At 37.3% G+C, this 23,893-nt stretch overlaps 1 protein-coding gene across 3 annotated transcripts in view; it reads right to left on the reverse strand.

Annotated features, from left to right (window-relative positions):
* Positions 1-23,893, reverse strand: part of ACOX3 (acyl-CoA oxidase 3, pristanoyl) — a 31,929-nt gene that overhangs the window by 4,256 nt on the left and 3,780 nt on the right. For 2 of the 3 annotated variants that reach the window (XM_066548673.1, XM_066548674.1), the window contains exons 3-16: positions 23,537-23,770; positions 22,474-22,545; positions 21,631-21,720; positions 21,030-21,173; positions 20,074-20,162; positions 10,335-10,431; positions 9,737-9,919; positions 8,330-8,452; positions 6,584-6,704; positions 6,005-6,124; positions 4,906-5,019; positions 3,377-3,492; positions 627-801; positions 76-143 (exon numbers count right to left, since the gene is read on the reverse strand). In XM_066548673.1, the coding sequence (XP_066404770.1) occupies positions 76-143; positions 627-801; positions 3,377-3,492; positions 4,906-5,019; positions 6,005-6,124; positions 6,584-6,704; positions 8,330-8,452; positions 9,737-9,919; positions 10,335-10,431; positions 20,074-20,162; positions 21,030-21,173; positions 21,631-21,720; positions 22,474-22,545; positions 23,537-23,770 (1,746 nt within the window). The remainder of the gene's footprint in view (positions 1-75; positions 144-626; positions 802-3,376; positions 3,493-4,905; positions 5,020-6,004; positions 6,125-6,583; positions 6,705-8,329; positions 8,453-9,736; positions 9,920-10,334; positions 10,432-20,073; positions 20,163-21,029; positions 21,174-21,630; positions 21,721-22,473; positions 22,546-23,536; positions 23,771-23,893) is intronic. The other variant, XM_066548675.1, reaches the window with a different exon arrangement.

The raw sequence follows: 23,893 nt of genomic DNA on the forward strand, positions 1-23,893 counted from the left end.
TCTGATGACTGTAAGCTATGTATCTCATTTTTAGTGTTTATATACTATATATTTAATTACAATAAACAGGCTTACCCTGTAACAGAGCTTCAGAATAGCATCCTGAATAAATTTCCCAGGTTGTTCCCCTGAAGCATAGCCACCTAAAAAATATTCACAGAGAAGCTTATACCAGTTAAGATTACATTGATAAAAACTTTTTGTCAAGTTCATGAGTTCAGTAGTCAAGAGTAAGTAACTGCACCTGTGTAATCGAACTGACAGTATTTCATTAATGAGCTGACTGCAAAACTCTTAATCTAAGCTATGCAGAGCCTTTTGCAGTAATGAGCTGCACTACAGCATCTTGCTGCCTATCCCTCATCCTCTCACACAAGCACTGGATCACAGCAAAACCTCTTCTCTCTCCATCATCTCTGAGGTAAGACAGAGATTTTTGGGTTAATTTTTCACTGCAGATTCCTGCTCCTGAATATTTGGTCGAGAATGATTATTTCGTATTAAATAAGCAGTAAGAAAATGCTGTAACATAAATCATCACTAGGATTCCCTGCCCTGGCCAGGGAGTACTTTTTGTACTTTTTATAAAAGTGACATGCACAGCACATTCAGGGAGCTGACCTCACCTTGGTAGAGCACAGCCAGGTGTTTACTCAAGGACCAGAGCCCATAGAGAGCACTGAGATGCCTCAGCACTGGCTGCAGAGTTGCTGGGACACTGGGATCATGGCTGTAGTCGTGGAAGCGCTGTAAGGCTGTCTGCTCAATGAAAGCCAGAGCCAGAGACCGACAGTAGTACACCTGAGGAGACAGGGGAGAAAAACACTGAGGAACAAAACACAAACACTGAGGAAAAAAATACAGCAAAACACAGAGAACCAGTCCTCAGCCTGTGCAGAATGGCATTGGTGAAGTTAGTGGAGTTCTGCTGATTCATGTGTGATGATCTAGTTTGAAAAATTCTTACAGTAGGAGAAAACACTTCCCACAATGTCTGTGCAAAGGTTAGTTATGGAATGTCTCATGAAATGCCTATTAGAAGTAAGATGGAATGCCTATTACCAGTGTAATTTGGCAGTTTCAGCCAGGCTTTATGGCATCAAGAAGCTACATCAGAGAGAAGACAATGTAAAATCAGGGCTGCTGATTTTAGGATTGTTAAGAAACCTACGTGAATCTAAGATGAAAAAGGTAGGCTTATATTTGTTTAATATGATCCAGAGTTTTATAAAGAGGATACAAATCTTCCTATTGAAAAATTATTACAGTCCCTTCAAATAATAAAAAAAAATCTGATCATGTTAGCATGAGTGGATTCTGTTGATGGATTGTAATAGATTGCACTATGGTTTGGAGGAACTATTCATCTAGTCCTTCCCAGCTATCTGATGAGAAAGACAAGTCACCAGTTACTGTTAATGCAAAGTATATAACCTTAGTGATTGTATGTACTAACATAGGAACACTTGTCTACATTTATATACTTCAGCTTTGTTATTTGTGCTGCCATGGAATGGATGGCTGACTGACAACACTCTAGCTGATGAACAGCAGGGGAATATGATGCCATTGCTGTCCTGGCTGACTTGCTGCAATGATGTAATTCATGTTTGTTTTAAGTTGATTTTGTTAAGGTTTGGGTGTTTGATTTTTTCCCTGTAGAATTAGTTGATTATTTTAATTCTTTTCTTTTAAATAATTGCAATATCCTTGCATTTAGATCCATGGCAGCATATACAGAAGTCACATTCCAAAGATCACTGTCTCTCTCAACAGCAGCTGCCCAGTGGCACACTTATGTCCAAGCTCAGATACATTTATAAACAGCAAAATACACATCCTTTATTCCCTGCAGCATTAAGAAGGACTGCCCCATTACTAGATTTTTTTTGAGATATGCTAATTCCCCAGTCAGAATGAAATGCATCTTAACATCCCAAATGAAACATTAAGAATTATTTTCCTGTTGTTCTCCTCTATAATTCTATTTTCCTCTTTCACATTGCTTGCACTTCTGTACTGTTTCTATCAAGCTGTGCCCAAACCAAAATAACCTAGGGATAGACTAGGAATCTCTTCCAGATCCCCCATAGCACGAACAAATATTTTGTATTAGTCAACCACTGGGCTGATAGAAAAGTGTTTCTTCATGCCCAGAAAGTTTTAAATCAAATATGTACATGTCTTCAAAGCATAGCTTGTAAATCATTTTCAAATGTTTTTGAGGCATGACATTTAAAATAAAAAGTCCTGCTGTCCTGAGGATGAATTGTAGAGAGAAAAGAAAAACTAATGACCTAAAGTATATCTACACCTATCTCAAAAGCAGTTGTGTGCCCAAACCTCTTTGAATTTTAAATATAATAGATAAGGAAATCTTCATACTTCTGAGCTCACCATTCTAATGCACTGGCCCAAACACCAGCTTCATCAAAACCTGGCTTACTGACAGGCAATCAGCCTGGAGTTTCTGGCAATTCCCAGTCTGGATTTGACCCTGAAGAATTTCTCTATAAGCTGCTTCTAGGGTAAAAGCAGGAAAGATTTTCTCCCCCTGTTAGTGGTTTCACACAGATCATCCCCTGTTGAAGACAGGCTGGGACTTTCTAGGTGCAGAGTTGAATGTTGACTATTCCTTCTTGCTGTTTTTTAGCTTTGCAGATAAAGTAAATGACACCAGCCATCTTCAGGGAACTGACCAATGACAAATGACAAGTGCTCATTCTTTGGATGTGAGCCAATTTTTCTCATGGAGGTAGTAGAGGAATCTGATGAGCTTGGGGATAAATACTGAAATTTGGAGTTAAGCCATTCCTAGCTGTTAAAACTATCTGGTGAGAGAGTGGATCTGCTATATGTAAACTGTCAATGTTTCCTTTTCAGGTTCCAATGCTGTCAGTCTGGTATCTTTCATGAGTACTTTGCACTATAGGAATTAGAGATGAAAAAGACCTATTAGGTCATCTAGTTTACCTACCTGCCAGAGCAAGATTCTTTCCTACACTATGTATTTGGCCACAAGTGAAGATGGAGAAGTAATAATAAGATGCTGCAGTGTATTTAATTCTAACAGATTTAGTCTTCAGAAGTTGTGCTATCAAAAATTGCAGACATCACACAGCACATGCCTGCAACTTTTCTGAAGGGAAATATATCCTGAATATATCCTGGAAGATTTCTACTGATGGTAACTGTCATCATGCTAACATGTTCTATGCAATGCACACAGTCAGGTATTAAGTTTTATTAGTTATTTGACTTGCTGCTTTATGGTTCAGGAAATTGTACTTTATGACAAAAGAAGATAAAACTAACAGAAATTGAAAGACTTGGATGAAAAGAAATATATAAAATAAGAAAGATTATTAAGTATTACCTGACAGTTGTTTTTTGCCTCAAAATCACTTTGTCCAGCCTGCTTCTCCTTATTCATTTTTAGGTCACTTTCTCGGAGCAGATAGCAAACCAACCATTTATAAGCTGCTAAAGGAACTATGAAAAAGAAAAAAGCAAAATTTTTAACATTCACAGTTATGATGCAAAAAGTCACATGAAAATTCTATTGCCAGCCCCAGATTTTGTTACTTGAGATGAAAAGTGAAACCATCAATTAATCAATCCATTGACATGTCACTTTTTCCATTAATGTAGATACAATAAATATCTGGGGATAACAGTCAGATTGTGAGGGTACAGTTGAAGACATAATCATGTCTGGCCAAACACCTCTTCAAACTGATCCCAAACTGGAAGACAAGGTGTATCCACAGCTCAGTTTAGACTTCTTACTTGAATAAATTTTGTTGGTTTTTTTTTTCAGATGAAGGCTTAGACCTGCAAGGTACAAAGTCTCTTCTGAGAGTACAAGAACAGAAGACAGTCCACAGTTACAGGAAGCATGTGACTTGCACCATTGTTTTCACTGGTGGCTGAATGTAATCACATTTAAATTACTAGCTTTGCACATAATTGTGTCATATTTCTAAGAGCAGCCTAGGACTATAAAGGTAAAAAGTTATTCAAAAGTTATTATTAAGTTATTCAGCATGAAGACCTTGCATGAATCCAGGAAGCTTGTTTCTCAGCTGAAGATTTAATGTAGAGGATACCTTACGGTATAGGGAGCGTTCACATGCTGCCTAAATTAAGGCATTTAGATTAACAGTCCAGTTTCTAACAGAATGGATCAAGAAGCAGATTCAGACATTTTTTAAACTATGGTCTGGTTCAGTAGGTATTGCATGAGAGGAGAGAACATGTGCTGTTGCTCTCTCATTATGTTGGTATTCTTTTTAACTTTTGTGTCCAAGGGCCAATCTGGGCTCAGTGATACACAAATGGGAACAGCATCTAATGTCATACTTGATTTGATTATAGCAGAGTAAAGCAGGAAAACTACAGGGAACTCTTTTTCCACCATTACTAATTTTTCTCTATACAACAAAAAGCATCAGTCAAAAGCAGATGAAATTCATGCCTTTTCAACACGCTTGTAAATCCCTTGTATGGTTTTCTAAAAGAAGCTATTTTAGTGATAGAAGGTAGTGGCAATTAATCCCCTTAGAACTGGAAAACAGCAATACAGTGGTGAAAAACCCTAACTCAGAGATGCTATTTTAAGAGAAGAATAGAGAAAAAGTAATACCTGATGCTATCTTCCATTCCAGAAATTAATTTTGGGGAAATTCATTTTTGCATATGAAAAATGCAAAAATGCATATTTTGAATGTGTTTTGAAATGCAAACTATGTTCTTAGTAAATAAAAATGCATGTAATACAAGAAATGTCAGCAAACATGACAAATATCTAATAAGCAGCACAGGTTGAATCTCAAATCTCTGGATCCTTTCCATTGGAAAGGAATTTAAAGCTCTAGAATCAGTCTAATAACAGCAGAAGCCTACCTGAGGAGTCCATGCAATCTTCAACACTAATGGCTGTGAATTTCCAGCCAAGAATATGATGGTAGTCTTGCAAAAAGTTTATTGTTCCCAAAGGGGATTCAAAAGGAGCTTTATCTGAAATACCAGAGAAAATAAAAATGATTTATGAGAAAAGAAATCAGACTTTTTGGAACTAAAAGCCTATTACAAAGCCATGCATACACTTGACAGGCCAGATGCAATTAGACCATAATACTTATTTTATTATGGCCTAGTCCAGCCAAAAGAGGACTGGTAGACAAGTGTGGAAAAACCTGACATCACTGCCTGTAATTCTTCCCCATAAGATTCAACTCCAACTGCTGAGTTTTCCAGCTCTGTAAGATGCTAGTGAAACTCTTTCCTGGAAAACTGAAACAAAATCTAGAGAACTACAAGATGTGGTGATGGATATTGCTACCAAGTCAGGTGATATGAACTGTTCCAAGTACAATAAACAGACTTATGATGACTTTACCAATACAGAGTCACAGAATCATAGAATGGTTTGGGCTGGAAGGGACCTTCAATGTCATCTTGTTCTAACACTCCCATCCTGGACAAGGACCCTAGACCAGATTGCTCCAAACCCTTATCCAGCCTGGCCTTGAACAGTTCCAGGGATGGGGCATCCACAACTTCTCTGGCCAACCTGTGCCAGTGTCTCATTGCCCTTGCAGAGAAGAATTTCCTCCTAACATCTAATCTAAATCTCTCATCGTCTAGTTTAAAACCAAAGGCCATGACTATCTGCCCATGTAGATAGATAGCTCTTCAGACCTGGATGCAATGCTGAGGCAATTCAATTGAACTAAACTGCACTTCTCAGGGAGTAAGATATGGCTTAACCTGATTAGGGATGGCAAAACATCTAGCTAGCTGCTGCAAGACAGAAGAAAGAATATTTCTTGCAGCAAATATTTCTGTACTGGGAATGCACCATATGATGGAGTCTGAAGCACATTATTTATGTTCCGCAAAATTATTAAATGACTGTCAATTGCTTTCAGTATGAAATTACCTCCTGATTCCATTAGCTACATACTGTTAGGTGCAGCAAGGTTCCACAATGAATACATACCTCTTATGCAGTTCATCCAGCTCATTAAGTAGTTGCTGGTTTGCTGGAGCAGGACGTTGTTATCTCCCTCATATGTGCAGTTTGGATCGTTGTCATTTCGGATTTCACCCAGACGATTCACTTAAGAACAAGTGCACAGTTTAATGTATTGCAACATACTAGTAGAAGCTAAGAGAGATTAAATAATTATTCTGTGACAAAATGCTGTCTATTCCTGTACCTAAAACTACTGCTACAAACAGATGAACTTGAAAATTCACTGATTACCTTGTACAGTAAAGATTTTACAAAAATGTGGCATTAAACTTGCAAGAGAAATTTTCATCTATAAAATCTGCATCTTTATATTTGAAACTGAGACTGAATTACTTGTACAGTCTGTCCAAACACTGGTGCATATCCTGTATGGGTTTTTTTAAGACTTCGGGTATGAAATAAGATTTAAAAATATGGATATGAGGATAAAATACTTTCTAAATACATTACTAAAATTTAGAAATCATAGCACAACAGAACACAAAGAACACATCAAAATAACCATTCTCTTTCTGATCAGTGCATGCAGTGTCTGTAACTTACTGGCAAGGTAACCATGCCCTCCACAAGCTTCTCGGCACTCCTGGGCTGCCTGCTGAGCAGTCCAAGATGCCAGTGATTTGCTGGCAGCAGACAAAGCATGAATCTCACGTCCCAAATCAGCCTTTGTGAAAAACAAATTATAAATGAGGACTAACTTTCATAGAAATTAAGCTGGTGACCAGCTAAAGCCATAGATACACGTGCTGCTTTATAATGAACAATAACTGGCAATACAGACATAAAAGTCTCTGAGATCTATGTAAGTGCAAAGTGTACACTTTGGTGCCACAGAAAAACCCTGCCACAACTGAGGAACCTTCAGCACCAACTTTCCTATATGAGACAGCAATAATTTGTGTCAGGTAATGGGCACATGGGTGCATCTTAGCTCAGCTGTACCAGCAGGCACAGCATTGAGTGAGTTAATTCACCACCTGCCAAGCTTTCCCTCCCAAAAATGGAGAAGCAGGTGGTTGAGGGTGGCCTGCCCAGAAAAAGCTTCTATTCCCTCTGTGACATAAGCAGTATCTCTCCCTAGCCAGCAATAGGATAGTTTTAAAGCTTATTGCCTTACACAGTTCTCACGGATCTTTTAATCATCAGTTTTGCAAAGAGGAGGAAAATTTTTATGTACACCCTCAGAGATTCCAGAGAATCATAGTGGCCTGAATTAACACTAACTCTATTGACCTTCTTCTGAAAATGCATTTGGAATTCTGGTTTTTGGAGATGTGGGCTTGATGCAACCAAAGCTTATTTAAGAGCATCTCCCTGATTGATGTTGTTTGTTTTAAGATCTCCTGTAGAACAAAAGGAATTCATAAGAATTACATTCTTAAAAATTTTAAAAGCAAGATTCTTTCCTATCATGACTTTTCCTCATAGCCATTGTTTCCCCTAAGATTAGTGACTGCACTGCAGACATCCAGAGATTAAGTATCAGGTAAAAACCTGATATCAAACCTGAATCAAATAGATTCTTCTGTGTTTTGTGCAAAGAGGAGAAATTAAAATACTCTACCATTAGTAAAAATTATTTAGTGAGCTTTAGCCAAAAAAAGCTTGAGGACTTAAGAAAGACCTGAGCAATACACAGCAGTACGTAGGCCTTAAAATGTTTTATTGCCAAAAATTATAAAAATATATAAAATTTATATGCTGTAAAAACACAATACTGCAGTTAATTTGATAAGAATCAATCCTTGCACAGAGACTCATAGATTAAACACTTTCCTCTGTAAAGGGATGACTTCCAGTGGGCTGACTGTGGATGAAAAATTCAGTACTAAGGCTCAGAAGTCAACTTTTTTCATTAAAAATATTTATTTTAATGCATGAATTTGAATTTCAAACTCAAGTCAGACTCAGAGAGTCTGTGCAGGAATTAAGATATTTTCAGAAAATCTTTGATATATGCTCCCCGTATAATCATTTACAACAGTCATAAGCTGAATTTACAACATCATAATATATTTATGATAAAAAGTTCTGCAAGAGAACACAACCTTCAATCCCACAGAAATCAATAAAATGTTAATCACTCCATCAAAACTAATCTGAATTCAGATTAGTTATATATTCATAATGCAACTTCAATCAGTACTTTGAATGCCCCATATTTCTGACACGTTGCTCTATCATTCCTGACATAAGAAAGCATAAGACTTCTAAATTGGTCTTCCATTTAACAGTTCCCAGATTATTATAGTAAGAACTCAGTGAAGAGGAAATATGTAAACATCTCACCTGTCTCTGACTCCTGTCCTTTGTCAAAACACCTGCAAAAAACTCTACAAAGTTCCCAAACAGGGACTTTGAGAAATAATCTAAGGCATATGCAGCAGCCAGATAAGGTAAAAGACGCCATTGCTGGAAAAAAAAAAGAATTAAATTGATTTGATTACAAATTGATATATGTTTTTAATAGTTATTATATTGAACCAACTCGTTAATGTTTACTGTGTTCTAAATGGAAATCTGCTTAATGGAGAAGAGAACAATAACCACCTATAATATAATTTAATTACATTTAATTATGTCATAGGTGGTTATTGTTCTCTTTATACAAGTTATGGTTATATTGTTTTAGTTCTCACATTTCATGAATTTGTGATAAGCATTCTTTTAAATCTGGGAAAAAGTTCACTGAAGCTTTGGGGACCAAAGACATATTTTTGCCATGTGTTTATAAAATGTCTGGCATGCCAGGGTCAGTCACGATTCATAAGTTTCCTCAGTACAAACATACAGAGGTTGTAACCATTTCATGGGGCTCACAAAGGAAAAGAAAAAGTGCTTGAAAGTCTTTGTGGTAAAGGAAGAAGGGAATGAGAGTTTCAGCAAGGAGAACCCACAGAACAAGCCAAAACTGGGAAAAACTGAGAGACTCTAAGAATAGTGGAAAGCACACCCTGGCTTGTTCAGAAATGGTGGAAGGAAGGCACCTTCCAGCAGTTTGCAGAAACTCAAGAAATCTTTCAAATCTTTCAGCATTGCAAGGTAAGTGTCAACTTGGAAAAAGGCACCCACACTGCAAGGACCAACTGGGCAGGTTTGTTTTCAGCACTTATTATATAATAACCTCTGTCATTCAGCAGATCTGAGTTTTCCCCTTTTCCCAGTTATTCTACATACAGTTTTTTTATTTTTTTCAGAGCAAAAAGTGTTTCTCATCAGCATCAACTGCAGGTAAACCTTGGTTATAAATCCTCTTAAATCACTATTAGCTTGAGAATTTTCCACAATGAATGTCATTGAGTTCTGTACTTTTAAAGCATACAGGCTACAAATGAGAAACAGCATAGCAACAAAAGAAGCACTGATATTTTGAAACAAACACTACTTTCTACATCTGCAGTGCTTTTGCATGTGTATGTAAGACAGCCTTTCTCTTACAAGGTTACTATTTTAAAAGACAAATGCTTCCAGCTACTTCAGAGAAACATGAATTTTTTTTTGTTTTGCTCTTCCAGAACTCTTTCTAAAAGCCTGGTCATGCCAGGAGAATGTTTTGAGTTGGAATGAACCCCCACAGCTGTACTAGAATGATACTTCAGGTGACATAGACAACTTTAATTTCACTGTGACCTACAGTAGCTCTGAATGTGAGTTTCACTATATAGAAATCTGTAGATTGAATTCCAAAGTATTTACCTGTGTTTGGTACTCAAGGACAGGTATTTCTTCATCCTCAGTGGGTCCAAACTGACAGCGAGCTGCTGAGAAGCGAATGGCTATTGCCAAGGCAAGCTTTAAGTTGGTTGTGGAAAGTCCTGTGATCATAATTCTGCCACTGGACAAGGATCCCAGAGCTGCACTGAAACGTTCTTTAACCTCCTGAATGAATAGAAAGCACAGAATGAATGCTGAGGCTAACATTTCATTTTACCCCCCACAAAGATGCAACTTGGTAGCATGAGAAGAAGCAACTTTGTCAATTTTGTCTCTTGACTCATTCAGATGAGGCGTTCAGGTGAGACTCAGAATAGTATTGCCTGAACACAGTCAAACTCTAAACTCTTTGGGACAAGTGGGGTCATGCAAAAAATACAAAGTTCAGTAGAGTCAGCAAGGTGAGTTGAGACATCTCTGGAAGGCAATTAAAAAACCAACATTCATACCTCATGTGAAATTGCCAACAGCCTTCTTAAGTTCAGGTATCCAGTACTTCCTGACATAAGAGGCCCGTTGCTCTGTCTCTCAACCTACTTATACCTTTGTATATTTAATGAAACAAGATCTTGTTTCATACCTTGATAGAACTTGAGTACTTCCCCTCTGCTGTGACATCTCCAGCTACATTCAGTATGTTTTCTTTTGGTATCCTGACATTATGGAACATGGCAAATCTGTTTAAAAAAATACACAAGCAGTATAAAATCTATGTCTTCATAGTCTGAGGTGTTCATATTACAGAAAAAAAAGGTCACAAGAAAGAAGGGATTGCAGAATTATCTCAGGCATGTCAGTGAACTGAAAACAGAGCCCATCAGGCCAAGTAGGCAATTTTAGGGAAGTATGCCTGGGACAACAAAGACTTTCAGACTCAGAGCAGTACAATAAATTCAAGAAGAGAAATTATTTGTTATAACTCTTCTGATTTTTGGTTTTTTGTTTCAAAAAGATGATGTTTACAAAGCCAAAAGAACTACTTCATTGACTCTAGGAGACCATTTTAGCAGCTTTGTAAGGAAAGAAGTAAAAAAGAATGGAAGGAAAAGTAATGTATTCTGGTTGAGGGAAGAGACAAGTGAATTTACTTAATAGAGACCTTGTACACAGGCAGTTTGACAGGTACTTTCACTGACACCTCAGAAAGCTGAACTGCATTCTCAGGCTGCATGACTTAGGTTGGCTAGGTTGGAACCTCAGCAGTTAAAAGGCTTGGGAAGATGAACAACTTCCTTCTGCCACCTAGAACAGGACTGGGCTATTCTCATTCCAAATAATTCCCTGCCTCAAACAACTCTGCAGAACTGTATTCTTAACTGAGGTGTTGTTTATTCCAGTCTGGAGACTGCTTTGGAATAGAGACACTATATATTTTTATGAGTCTAAAATATAGACCTGTGAGGATCACTCATTGTACTGCAATAGAAATAAGGACATAGCTGAAATAGTGCCCTGAGAAGGAACTGAAAGGAAATTTTTCCTTTGTTTAAACTCAAATTAGGAATTCTATTCCCTGAAATGTGGATTCTTAGAAAAGGAAGAGCAGCATAACCCCTTCTAAATTGCAGCACTCTAGCAGCAATAAAGATGGAAGTTCTTAAGGTAAATAGACTGTCCTGAGTATTCATACAGTTCAGGAAGAAAGTGATTTAATTGTTTCACCCAAATGGGCAACACAATTTGGCACAACAGCAGCAGTATCAACCCCACTCATGAATATCTCACTATCTAATAGCACTTGAAAAGCTGTATTTGTAATCAAAGAAAATTCCTTTTTCCTGCCAATAAAGGCTGATCTATTTAATATGGCTCACGAGAGCTAGGTCTTTCACATTAATAAATTACATAAGGGCTGCATTGCTGCATGTGCTTTTAAATTATGAGTTGTTTCCAAGGAAACATATCTGAATACTGAATTTATTCAGCCTTAGAGATACACAGAATTTTCAGACTTAGACACGGAGAAAGGCGTGCTATCCTAACCAAGAACCAGCTGCCTCAACAACTCCAATAAGTGCTTTGTTAAATGCCAATTTCAGTGAGACTACACTACTTAGTAATAGAAGCAAATTCAGATTTTCCAAAAATGTGATTTCCATCTACGTTAATATTTTTTTCATATCACTGAAACTACAAAATATCTTTCTAGAAAGATCTTTTGGCTAAATTCACATTCTCTGCTCCCTATATCCCAAAAAAAATCACAACTAAAATTGTATAACAACCAATATTTTTAAGCAATAGCATGCACCTTAGAAAGAACTTGAGCTTTTAAATTATTATTACTCATTACCTTAATTACAGAAGTGTGTATGTGGCAAGGTTTAGGTTTCTAGTTTATACTCATTTTTCACAGTTGCTGTCCACCCACAGAATTCCAAGAAGGTGCTTCCTCCTAGGATCTTAAAATGCAAGCATAAGGTAGGAAGCTACAACTATGTTCAAACAGTGAAGCAGACACTAATTACTGAAGAATATTTTCCTGACAGGATGCCTGCCAGTCACAGCACACCAGCAGCTCATCATTTTTTACAAGCCATTAAGTCAAATGAGAATTTTAAAAATCAGAGTGATGAAAGTAAGACAGCTCCATGGATGTTTATAAGGATCCCTCCCAAGAAGGAAGGGATGCATGGAAGGAAGCAATGAAACATTATTTTAAAAAGCTATTGAATGGGTGATAAAAACGGCAATTATAAGCCACACTAAAGGAAGAGTTGACCTAACTCTAAGAGATGGTACAATTTTTGGGGCACATATTAGACCATATTTTAAAGGGCTTCAGTTCTTAGGCTTTCTCTCTGCAAATACCTATCTGGAACATGCTTAGCCTCCTATGTGATGAATGGTTAAGATTTCATGGCAGCATTCACAGAATCATTAGGCTGGAAAACACCTCCAACATCAGAGTCCAACCATTACCCCAGCAGCACCATGCTCACCACTAAACCACATCCCCAAGTGTGACATCCACACATCTTCTGAACACTTCCAGGGATGATGATTCCACCCCTTTTCCCAGGGCAGCCTGTCTCAATGTCTTAACACTAATTCAGTGAAGAAATTTTGCCCAGTATCTAACCTAAACCTCTCCTGGTACCACTTGAGGACACTTCCTTTGGTTCTGTCATTTGTTACCTGGGAGACAATGACAATTAACAAAATGGCAAATTATCCTCTGTTATGTGTTGTGTTTTACACTGTAGTGATTAGTTCAACTCACTGAGCTAAGTTGTGCAGTTGTAGAAATTTTTTCTATTGACCTGTGCTTGAGACTCAAGTGTTCATAAAAAGCAAATTGAAAGCTTTTTATATACTACTACTTTATAAACCTATATACCAATTGCCTACTTTCAGGAATTCCAAGCCTACTCATAACAAACATGTGATAGATGTGTGCTAAACAAAACAGCTCCCAAAATGACCTAAACAATTTTATCCACTTTCACTTGCTGTAATACAATCCCAAACAGTTAAATCTAAGGGAAGTCTTCTGTTGGAAAGAGTGAAAAACCTTCAAGAAAGTTTTATTATAATCTGTCTGACACACATATAAGGAAGCTAATTCTGTACCACATAAAAGATGACCTAAAATTATTATGATTGAAAAGTACAAGCACACCCTTCTTTAATAACTTCACTCACAGCTAGTGAACCAGAATATTGAATTTCCTCTCATTATATGGTAGCCTATTTTCTTAAAATCAAAATGAATTCAAGTAATGGGTTTTTAAAGTTTAGATTTTTTCCCTTGATATTCTCCATTACAGAAATATTATATAAAGATATGTGGACATGCATATCAGATGGCAAAGACTTTAAGAAGCAAAGCAGAGGAGCAGAACTAACAATTAAAAATTCAACAGAAAATTTCCATGTGTAAAGGAATAAGACATTTTGCCTATAAATACAAGTGTTGAAAATAAAGGCAGAACCTCACAGGACTGGTGGGTTAAGTGACCTTGTGAGATTGCTGCCAACTGCTGTTATGCTCCTTCCCCAAGAACTTTGCTATTGGGAATTGTTAGACATACTGGCCAATTGGAACTTGATATTGGAACATATTAAAAATAAATAGTGAGATTTAATGAAGTCAATGATCACATTTTTAATGGTTATTAGCCTAGAAAGCATGGACTTGGCCCACATCTGTCAACGCATTTAGGGGAAAAATCTCCTTAAAGAATTGAAGAAATATCTTACAATAATGGAACTGTATACACAGTCATGGGGATATCATATACCAGCAAGCTTGGAAAATGTCTAAATTTCACACAGTGATGACAAGACCAGAGGTTTAAGAGCTGCCCTACTTTGGGCCTCTTCAGCACAGCAGATAGCGTGACTGAGATTAGGGCCTCTCAGCAAGACAGACAGACAGCTGTCACTTTCAATAGATATCACAGGCCTCTACAGCAATGTGCAATTTTGCATCCTGTAGACACATTTTTTACCACAGATAAAAAAAACCTGTGTCACATAGATTTCTACCAAGAGCAGCTGAGCAGAGGAAAGTGCCATTCCAATAGCAGCATTCTTGTTTGGGTTCCTTGGCCAGTAGTTTAGGGAACATTTCAAACTAAGTTAATCTCACTGACTTTAAATCACGCAATAGTAATTCATCTGGTGTGCAGCAATGCTGATAAAAGAGGAGCAGCTGGAAAAGCTACAAGCTCCTTTTGCCAGTACTAAAGTAATAAACTGTTACCTATAGTACAAATAGCTCAAACACGCTTTGGTGAACTTCAGACTCACTAAAATCCTTTTCTGCCAGCTTTTGTTACTGACTACCTTAGAGATGGTGCAATCATCTCTAATGCCAGACTTCCAGCCAGAAACAGAAACCAGGTGAATTGTATTGGAAGGCTGTGAGTCAATTAATATCAGGGCTGTTTATGGGATACATTAAACCTTGGGAAGAATAACATTTCAGAGGTTTGATGAAAAACTTGCAGAAGGAAAGAAAACTGCCACATATTCTAGACTGATGCTCACAGAAAGGTTAGAGCTGAGAAGAGTTACTCTTACAGTGAAATTGTGTGGCAGTATTTTAGTTTTATTTTCTACAATCAAGGCTGTAATGTAAGAATGCAGCCCTGTACAGTAATGCTCAATAACAATGATAAAACAACATAGTTTATAGCCCTCCTAATCCTAACCTAATGGACATCACAGGCACACAAAGACTCACTCACACTAAAGTTCTTACAGTCCAAGTGCTCATGTTGTGAGGAGCAATGATGAGCAGACTCCTGCAGCTGTCAAGAGCTGAGAGAGCCCTGCTAAGGAACAAAAATGGCCGGTTGAAGTTCACTGCAGATGTGAGGCTGTATTTCTGTGCATCAAAGAACAAATGTGTGACCAGATTTAAGTCTACCTTTCCCCATTTTCACCCACATCAAGTGCCTTTCAGTGTGAAGTAGCTATTGCTGTAGAATCTTGAGGCACATGAACATGACAAAAATGAGGGAATAAGGCAGCACTCTGCAGCAATGTGACCACAGCCTAGTAACACTGTATGTACCCACATAGTGTCCAACCCTGACTGCAGAAACTACATGAGGGGGGCAAAGCAGGGAAATGTCAATGATTCTGCTGCAAAAAGCACAGCTTTAACTTAAACTGTAAACATGCAAGACATGTTTGCAAAATACCTAGTTTTAACTAGGTAAGTGGCACTTTTCACAAGAACTAAAGTGTTCATGGTGTATTCAGATAATGTAAATACAGGCACAAGCATTTTAACATTCTTTTTTCATCTCTAGCCACTTCATTGCTATCGCTATCACAACTGTTTGATACTTAGGTCCGGGGCTGTAAGTCAATAAAAAATATTAAACAAGCTCAAGCTTGTTTATTTGGGAAGAAGGACTCATTTTTAGACTTAATTTCTTATACCTCTGTTCTTTTTCCTGTACTGAAACAGCCACTCCTAAGGCCTTGCAGTGAACCAGACCTGGCAAATTATCTGACTGAAGACTACAAAAATTGGTAGGGTTTTTTTCCATGAGCTTTCATGCAGTTCCAGTTCCCCTACAGCTACATAAATGTTCATCACAGCAGAAAGAAAAAGGCAGTGTGGAAAAAGAAGCAAATAACCAAAGAAGCTGATTATGGATATTATCTCCACTGAACTACTGTTTCAGATTGAAAGATGAAGTTCCAAAGACTATTTAGGCTTCAATCATGTATTATAGCTCCTATCTTCCTGGTGAAATAACTGCAACAGTTGCAAAATATAAATGGGCATTAAGAGGATAAATAGTAGAAGACAAAAAGGACTGGTTGTTCTGTCCTTAAACTAGCAATAGCAGCATCATAATGTATTATTGGCAGTGATGCTGAAGTACTAATGAAGAAACAAAGTATGAATTAACCATTTAAATGCAATTTGTAAAGGTTTGGAAGTCATGTGAATATTTCCCAACTTGTCAATATATAAGGAATTATAGTGAGGGCTTTCTGAGCCATCTCTTTCTAGAAGGATCCTTTTACATAATTCATTGCTTTTCTATCAAATAAATCCCCTTTACTCATTTCTTCTTGGGCATTGTTTTGTATTCAGTATCCAGAACACTGAATCTGGCCTCATTGATTGCTAGAGAACATGCTGAACATCTTAGTGTGTTGTATGTGTGCAAAGATTGGCTACATTTTAATTGTACATGAAAGGCTGTTAAACAGCTAATAAACCACACCAGTTTTCCCAAGCCCACAATTATCATCAGATCCAGCTAACAATTCTTCCTCTAGAAAGATCCTTTCCTCCCCTACAAAGGCTTAAGGTAAAATGACAATTTCGTTTCTCTAGTTCTTCCCTTACAAAGGGTTTTATCTGCTTAACAAACTGCTACATGTTATCAGTGGACACAGCTGAATGGAGCTCAGAACATGTTTTACAAAGAGAGGTAAGCACTTTACAAAGAGATGGTAAGCACTCCTTCAGAAATACAATTATAGCTGATTTTCACTCTTCCCCATCCAGATACAGCTGGGCATCATTTCCATCTCTGGAGAGATGAAAGCAGAAATTTGCTGCTTCTAACAACTGGACATGAAAATGGTTCACCACCAATTCAGTGTCAATCATTTACTGATGTGCACTGCGGTAATGGGCAATCTGGGCAATGTTTCAGTAGCTAAGGTACATCCTCCCCCACCCTGCCCCCCAAAAAAAACCCCCACCAACAAAAAAAACCCCACACCAAAGGAAGGAAACAGAAATGCACATCAACACATAGCCCAGCTCTTGTTTTATGTGTGTGCCATCCCTCCACTCCTTATACCTGCCACGCACTTTACTGAAAAGCCCCTGAAATCCCAAATACTCAGGGATCTTTTCAGTAGTTTTTTTTCCCCTCAGTGACTACCATTTTGGGTCCTCAGTGAGCAGCATATTTCAAAGACTGCCAGAGCACTAGCAACAGGTGGACATTTTAATATTATAAAACAAAGACTGAAGCATTTGCATCCCCTGGTGGCAGTCTGATTTAACTTTGGTAACAAAACACAAACCCAGTTTAAACTCTCCATAAGAAAAAATAGAGTTCTATTTTTACCCCTTTATGTATTGATTACACAAATTATTGTAAATTTCCTAGAGAAAGAAAAATATTTTAAAATTTTTTACAGTGATTTTGTCTTTTTTTTGTTGTCAGGGCAGCTAAAGTTACAAAGACCTGCAAACACCATGTGATTTTTGGACATTCACATTATGAAACTATGAGAATTACTTGGAAAGATAATTTTAGAAATGGATTCACACTGCAAAAATTCCCACATTATTTCTGACATTCTTTCTCTTACTAAAAAAAATTATACTCTGCATCAGCAGGAAACCAGCTTTCAGCCAAACAACCCAAGAGAATAATTGTTTTTCAAAGCCAGAATGGACAACTACAATCAACTACTCTGTTTTCTTACATAGCATAAATCAATTGCATTTTCTAAGGAGGCTCTGGAATTTCTTCCCCATGACCTTCATTAGTGTTCAGGAACTTAACTCTCTGTATCCATATTGAAAATTATTGGAGTAAATTTCTTGAAGCACAGGAACAAAAGCAAACATCTGTCAGAGATGTCAGACTCTGATCCCCACTGTGACCACATATCCTGAGTGTAACTACATGGAAATAGACCTGATTTACTAAGTGCTCATGGTAGCTGAACCAGACTTCACAGACACATTCAAAATAACCAGGCAGTGCATGTAGTGGAGACTAACATAAGCCCAGGCTTTCTCTGAGACAAATGAGGATGTAAGATTGCTAAACAGCCCAGGAGAACACCTTGACAAGGTGTATGTGGTGAATTATCTCCCTGTGGATCCTGGCATTTTGCAGATCATGCAACCAAGAGTCCATTTTCTAGGATGGCATGGCTTGTTGTCTCTGCACACAAATGCAGAACTTCCTCTCCAGTCCCCATCCAGACCTTCAGGTACCTCTGAGAGCTGACATCTCCAAGCCCTGACACTTCTGACATCTCAGTGTGAACAGGAAAGTTGCAGAACAAAACTTGGTTCCCTGGTTCTTGACAACAATGTTGGCCTGCCTGCAGTCTTAGACCTCTCCAAAAAACAAAGCAGCTAAAGTAGTTTAGGAACACAGGGCCCTGGAGTTTTTAGCTAAATGAGGGGTATCTATGGGTAAGCTTGGGCTCCCTCATACTTCTTTTTTAATCTACAAGTGCTGTCTTAAGGTTTCTAATGCAGGGACTATCTTAATGCATATTTAAGAGATCTATATCCATGATTGGGGTTCTTTGGGCACTACTGTTTGAACTAATAATTTTCTTAAAACAACATATACAAGTAAACAGGAATGCCCTATGACTGCTTTAAATGACATATGATGTCAACTAAGATAAGGGGCTTCATCTGACATTAAAATAGGAAGTCACTGTTATCTCACTTAAGGAGTATTTTATGGATTATAATTTCAAATTATTCAGTTATTACCTGTATTTGAATAAATACTCTATTTTATTCTGATAGATAATGGAGAAAAGGATTTAAAATTATGTACATTTAAAGTCACATAACAAGCATACTCTTCATTCCCGTGTTGCACATAAATCCATATTGCAATATAAGAATGAACAGCAGAATTTAAATACTTCTGTAGAAATATGAGGTTGAATAACATTTAGATTACTCAGGCCCATGCTGCTGTGCCATCTGGTGGCTACTAGTCTGTAATGCAGAAGCAGAAAAAAAACACCCACCACACCTTAAACAGCCCTCTTTTCCAAGTCTTTCTTACAGTTTTCCTCTACAAATTAATTTTGGGTTGTTTCAGGTTTTTAAAATTTATTTCTTCCGTGTCTTCAGGAAACAGAGAATCAATGATAATGAGCCAAGTAACCATAAAATTCCTACAACATTCTGGAAAGACAGTCACTGCCATAATATTTGAAACCAGGATACTTTCAGATGTCTATACTGTGTTTACTGCAATGATCTGTTTTGAAGGACAATACATAAATCTGTAACAAACTGAATCAACAGAAAGAAATAAATTTGAGGCATAAGGAAGTGAAACCTTTCTTTACCATTTAAAGTTTATGTCTTTATACAAAGCTATGTAACTAATCTAACAGTTTAAATAACTTTTACATAATGACTGTTTTAATGCAGAAATACACCTTTGTTTTCTCACTGTATCTCCTCCCCATCAAACACCTTTTGGGTGTTATTAAAGTAGACACAGAAAGGCCCTTGGAGTCCATGACTAAGAAATGGAGCCAGGTATGTTTTTATTTCAACTGTACACACACAATACAGAAGAAAATAACTAGCATTCACTTTGTTGGCTGCAGTCTAGAAATCCCATGGTTTAAACAAGAGACATAGTTTCTCTCTTTGGTCTCATTTATCTTAATCTTTACTGAAAATAAACCTTGTCTGGGGATCACCATTAGCCTTCCTGTGGGCTGGAAATCAACAGAAAAAATAATTAAAGTCTTACATCCAGATGTGTGCAGAAGCTGATAAAGCTCTTTACTCAGAACTTACTAGATTTTTTTCCATTATTATTGTTGAAGAGTCTGTAACTGCAAGACTACCTGGGGATATTCACAGAATACCAGGAGCACTTCACATTTTAAAGAGTGAGAAAGGCTGAAAGGCTGTTAATATTCAGATAGAAAATACTGAAAATCAAGATCTTTCAATCTGGATTTTTTTTTTAGAAATATCAACAATTTTAAACCACTAGTGAACATTTCAGGAGTAAGGACAGAACAGATACAGGGGATCTTTGCACCACTGCAGTATGACATAACCTAGAATGTTTTCTCTTTCAGATGTATTGACTTACCCATTATCCAACCCATTCAACCCAATTTTCTTTCCTACATCTCCTACCATCACACCTGGCATTGGTAGGAGAGTTTTTGTGTCTCGAATCTGTACAGAAGTGAAACAAAACATTTCAGTAACAGAGCAATGAAAGCTATTGACTGAATTTTTCCAAGGTTGAAAATATTCCCAACTTGTACCTTGATATTAATGATAAAGAGACCTCTCTGTTTCTTTCAAGCACATAATCCTGCATATAACTTGACTTAGGCATCCTCTCATTCAGGACACAGATACTTTAATGAAAATTAATTTGGAATATGACATTAATTACATCACTGTTTTAAATATCACTTGACAATGATGACTGCTCTCATCAGACTAGCACTGAAACCTCCTTCAGGTGTACACAGACAAAGCAGAAACCATTGGAATTTTTATGTAACAATCAGCTTTGAAATATTACAATTCTGTAATAATCTTTGTTTAGTCTGCAGCTAGCCTAGTACATTTTACTATGTACAAGTTTTGTACTACACCAACATATTTTCTACGTATTTTCTGATGCCTTTAATTTTATAAAATTATTTCTGTGGTAGAAGTTTGCAGATTTCATGCAGATCAGCATGAAGCACTGGCAGACATAAATCATCTTAAGTTCTGTGCAAGACTTTCAGGACTTCATATGACACAGATGAGTTCTATCTATGCAAGTACCAATATCATCTGGAGACTTTTCAGCTCTTCTATATTTTCTGAGTTTTGCAGAAAACTGAGAGTATAAAACCAGCTCTACAACCTTCATAAAATCAGTGAACATTTAAAAAAAAGTATCCTGGTTACAATTCCAATAAAATGTAAAGGTATTAAATAAAGAATCTGCTGGTCAGGTATAAATAACATCATAAAAAAGTCTTGAATTTGAACCCACTCTTCCCCAAAAGAATAAAATTATTAACAATATTTCTACCCTACCTGTACAATAAAGGGATGTAATCCTTGGCACTGTCCATCAGGCATATAGAGCTGGGCGTACAAAAGTGCATGAGTGGCATGTTTCCCCAAATTACCAACCCAGAACTTTGCAGCTTCAAAGTCAGGTGTATTGATGACAAATTCCTGTAACCAGGAAATAAAAAGAAAATTATTTAAATAATTAAAATCAGGTGGGTTTTTTTTCACCACCCTGGCAATGTTCTGAAAACATTCATTAACTGCCAGGATTTATTCTATACTGCACTCCAGCACCTGAAATCTCTCTTATCGTGTTCAACTTTAGAGAGAACATATGTAGCAAGGAAAAAAAATTAGAGTTCAAAAAGCTCATTATCTCATTGTAAAGACTGAAACTCAGCTTTTTTAATTGCTCATTTAAGCAGTTAAAAAAAAAGAAATGCAGGTTAATGGACTGGGAAGCATTTCCTAGATTTTAGGTTAAACTGAGCTGTGAGTTCAAGTAAAGAACTGAGAGAGTTGTTTCAGCTGTGAGAGCTGAAGCCTGTGCAGGGACCAACTCCTTCTCACACAGTTTAGTATGGAAAGGAAGCCTGGCTGACAGTGTGCATCAAGGACTAACCTGAGTGCTGGGATCAAATGTGGCTGTAGTCCGTAAGCCTTTGGTGTTAGATCCGTGGCTGAGTTCAGTCAGAGCAAAACATCCAAAAATCTGAATTAGGAGACAGAGGGCACAGTTCAAGACCACTTTATTACATTAATTGAAACAGCAAGACTTTCAAATGATTTCAAATTCAGCTATTGGAGAGTAACTTGGCAAAAAAAAAAAAAAAAAAAACAAAACAAAGAAGGAAGTGATAATGAGCAACAAAAGAAGCACAAGGCTCAGTTAAAGTGCAATCAAAATACTGATCTTGCAAAATCAGAGGGTCTGGCCAGACAGTGAATGCTGCCCACATGGCCTGGACTGGAGAAAATGTTTAGGATTGGCACCTTCTGTATCAGACAGGCTGCATTTATTCTGCAGAGTGCTTGGTCCCAAGTTCCCACTGAACTCCATGTGGTGTTTCTTTGGCATTAAGACATTATTATTTTCCATTTTATAATATTAGAATGGAATTTTCATGGCAACATGTCAAGGTTAAGAGTATCCTAGCAGGAGTTTTAAATGACTCTGGACAGAGCCTGAATTGGTGTAATGTCATCTATACTGCCTTTAGGGAAAAGTTCCCAAATTTTGTCTGCATGTTAACTTGGATAGTCCAAAACATATCCAGGAAGTGGTTTATGAGCTAGTAGTGAGGACAGTCAGAGCTCAATGCTTGAATCTGCTCCATGGCCTTTTCTTTTGCTATTTAGAGGTACCTAGGTACCCAAAGAGATCAGAAATAACACTAAAACTGCAAATAGTGCAAACACAGTTCTAATAGTGTCCATTTCTCACAAATTATTAGAAAAAAATTACCTCCATAGTATAAGCTTGTTTCAAAACATACGCAAGTCTCTTAGAAGCACTCATAATTGAACCTGCAAATGACTGTAAAAACAGAATAATGGATTAAATCAGTGCCCTGTGATGAAAAGCACAAGTTGCACATGACTTTTAATAGTGATGTCCAGTAAAGAGACCAGGGAAAGTGAGCTGCACAGTAAACTATAATTAGATTATAGCTGGGGGAGGTAAGTCAGGATTTGATCTTGTCAAGGCCCCTTTACAGATGACTGAACTTTTCCCAGCTCTAACTTGTTCAAGCCTTCATAGCAATTGCTTAGAAATATTTTCCACTTGTCCTTAGTGATATTCCCTTGAGCAAAGGAAAACTTAAAGACTATTTTAGTTCATTTTACTGCAAACAGATTGGGAACTGAAAAGTAGCTGCTTCAGGATCAAACAAGAATGCTGATTTGAAAGCTGCCTTCAGTTTTCCCATGTGGATATTCACATAACAAAACTCTAATTCCTAGATGGTCTCCAGCTGTGCGAATAGTAATAATTAATTAATTTATTAAACTGATAACATTTGACCAGCTATGTTGAGCATTCTTTATGAGAGACCAATCTGGGAAACAACTGATTAACAGAATTCAGCCAGTGAGAAATTTTAAACTGCTTTTCATTCCTTCTGGATTCTGCCCTTCATTAAGACACTGGAGCTCAAGCAGGTAAGTTTCTGATACATGCAAATCTTTAGCAAACACACAGCCACCAACAACCAAGTTCTTGGGCTACCCTAGAGAGGAAGCAGAGCAGTAAACAAAAGAAGGCATCAAAAATTTTTTTCTGTATCTGTCTATACTGTTTCACCTTTACTTTCCAGGTGGGATTCTAGTGGAGACAGGGGTTTAACAACAAAGATTACCCACAGCTCTCTGACTGCTCTAACCAGCTAAAACTTAATCCATTCTTGAAAAGAAAGGATGAGGAAAAGATCAAGTTTTAATAAGATAGGCATAAAGCAACAGAATTATGATATTAGAAGTTACTTAAATTCAAACATACACTACTATAGCCATTGAACTGTACTTACACCAGAATGTAAGAAAAACTTGAGACACAGAGACCAATCATACATTCCTATAAAGATCACCATATGAAAGAGCCTTAATGGGTCCTCCATCATCTCTTGCTGAGTGAGGAACTCGTACTCAAAGAGCCTTTTGCAGCGCAGGAAGGTCAGCTCCTGGTACTTCTCACGGCACAAATCTTCTCCAGGATGATGTGCAAAGAGAGGATCATTTTCCAGAGCAGAGAAGATTCTGTTCTTGGAGAGGAAAAAACTGACATGAGAATACTGACCTAAAATCATTACCAAAACCTGTTAACGTCCTTCAAAGTAGCACTGGGTCTCAAACTACAATTGCTTGCTGGAAGGTACAAACTTAAA

The sequence above is a fragment of the Molothrus aeneus genome, chromosome 4 (genome assembly GCF_037042795.1).
Source record: "Molothrus aeneus isolate 106 chromosome 4, BPBGC_Maene_1.0, whole genome shotgun sequence".
Lineage (NCBI taxonomy): Eukaryota > Metazoa > Chordata > Aves > Passeriformes > Icteridae > Molothrus > Molothrus aeneus.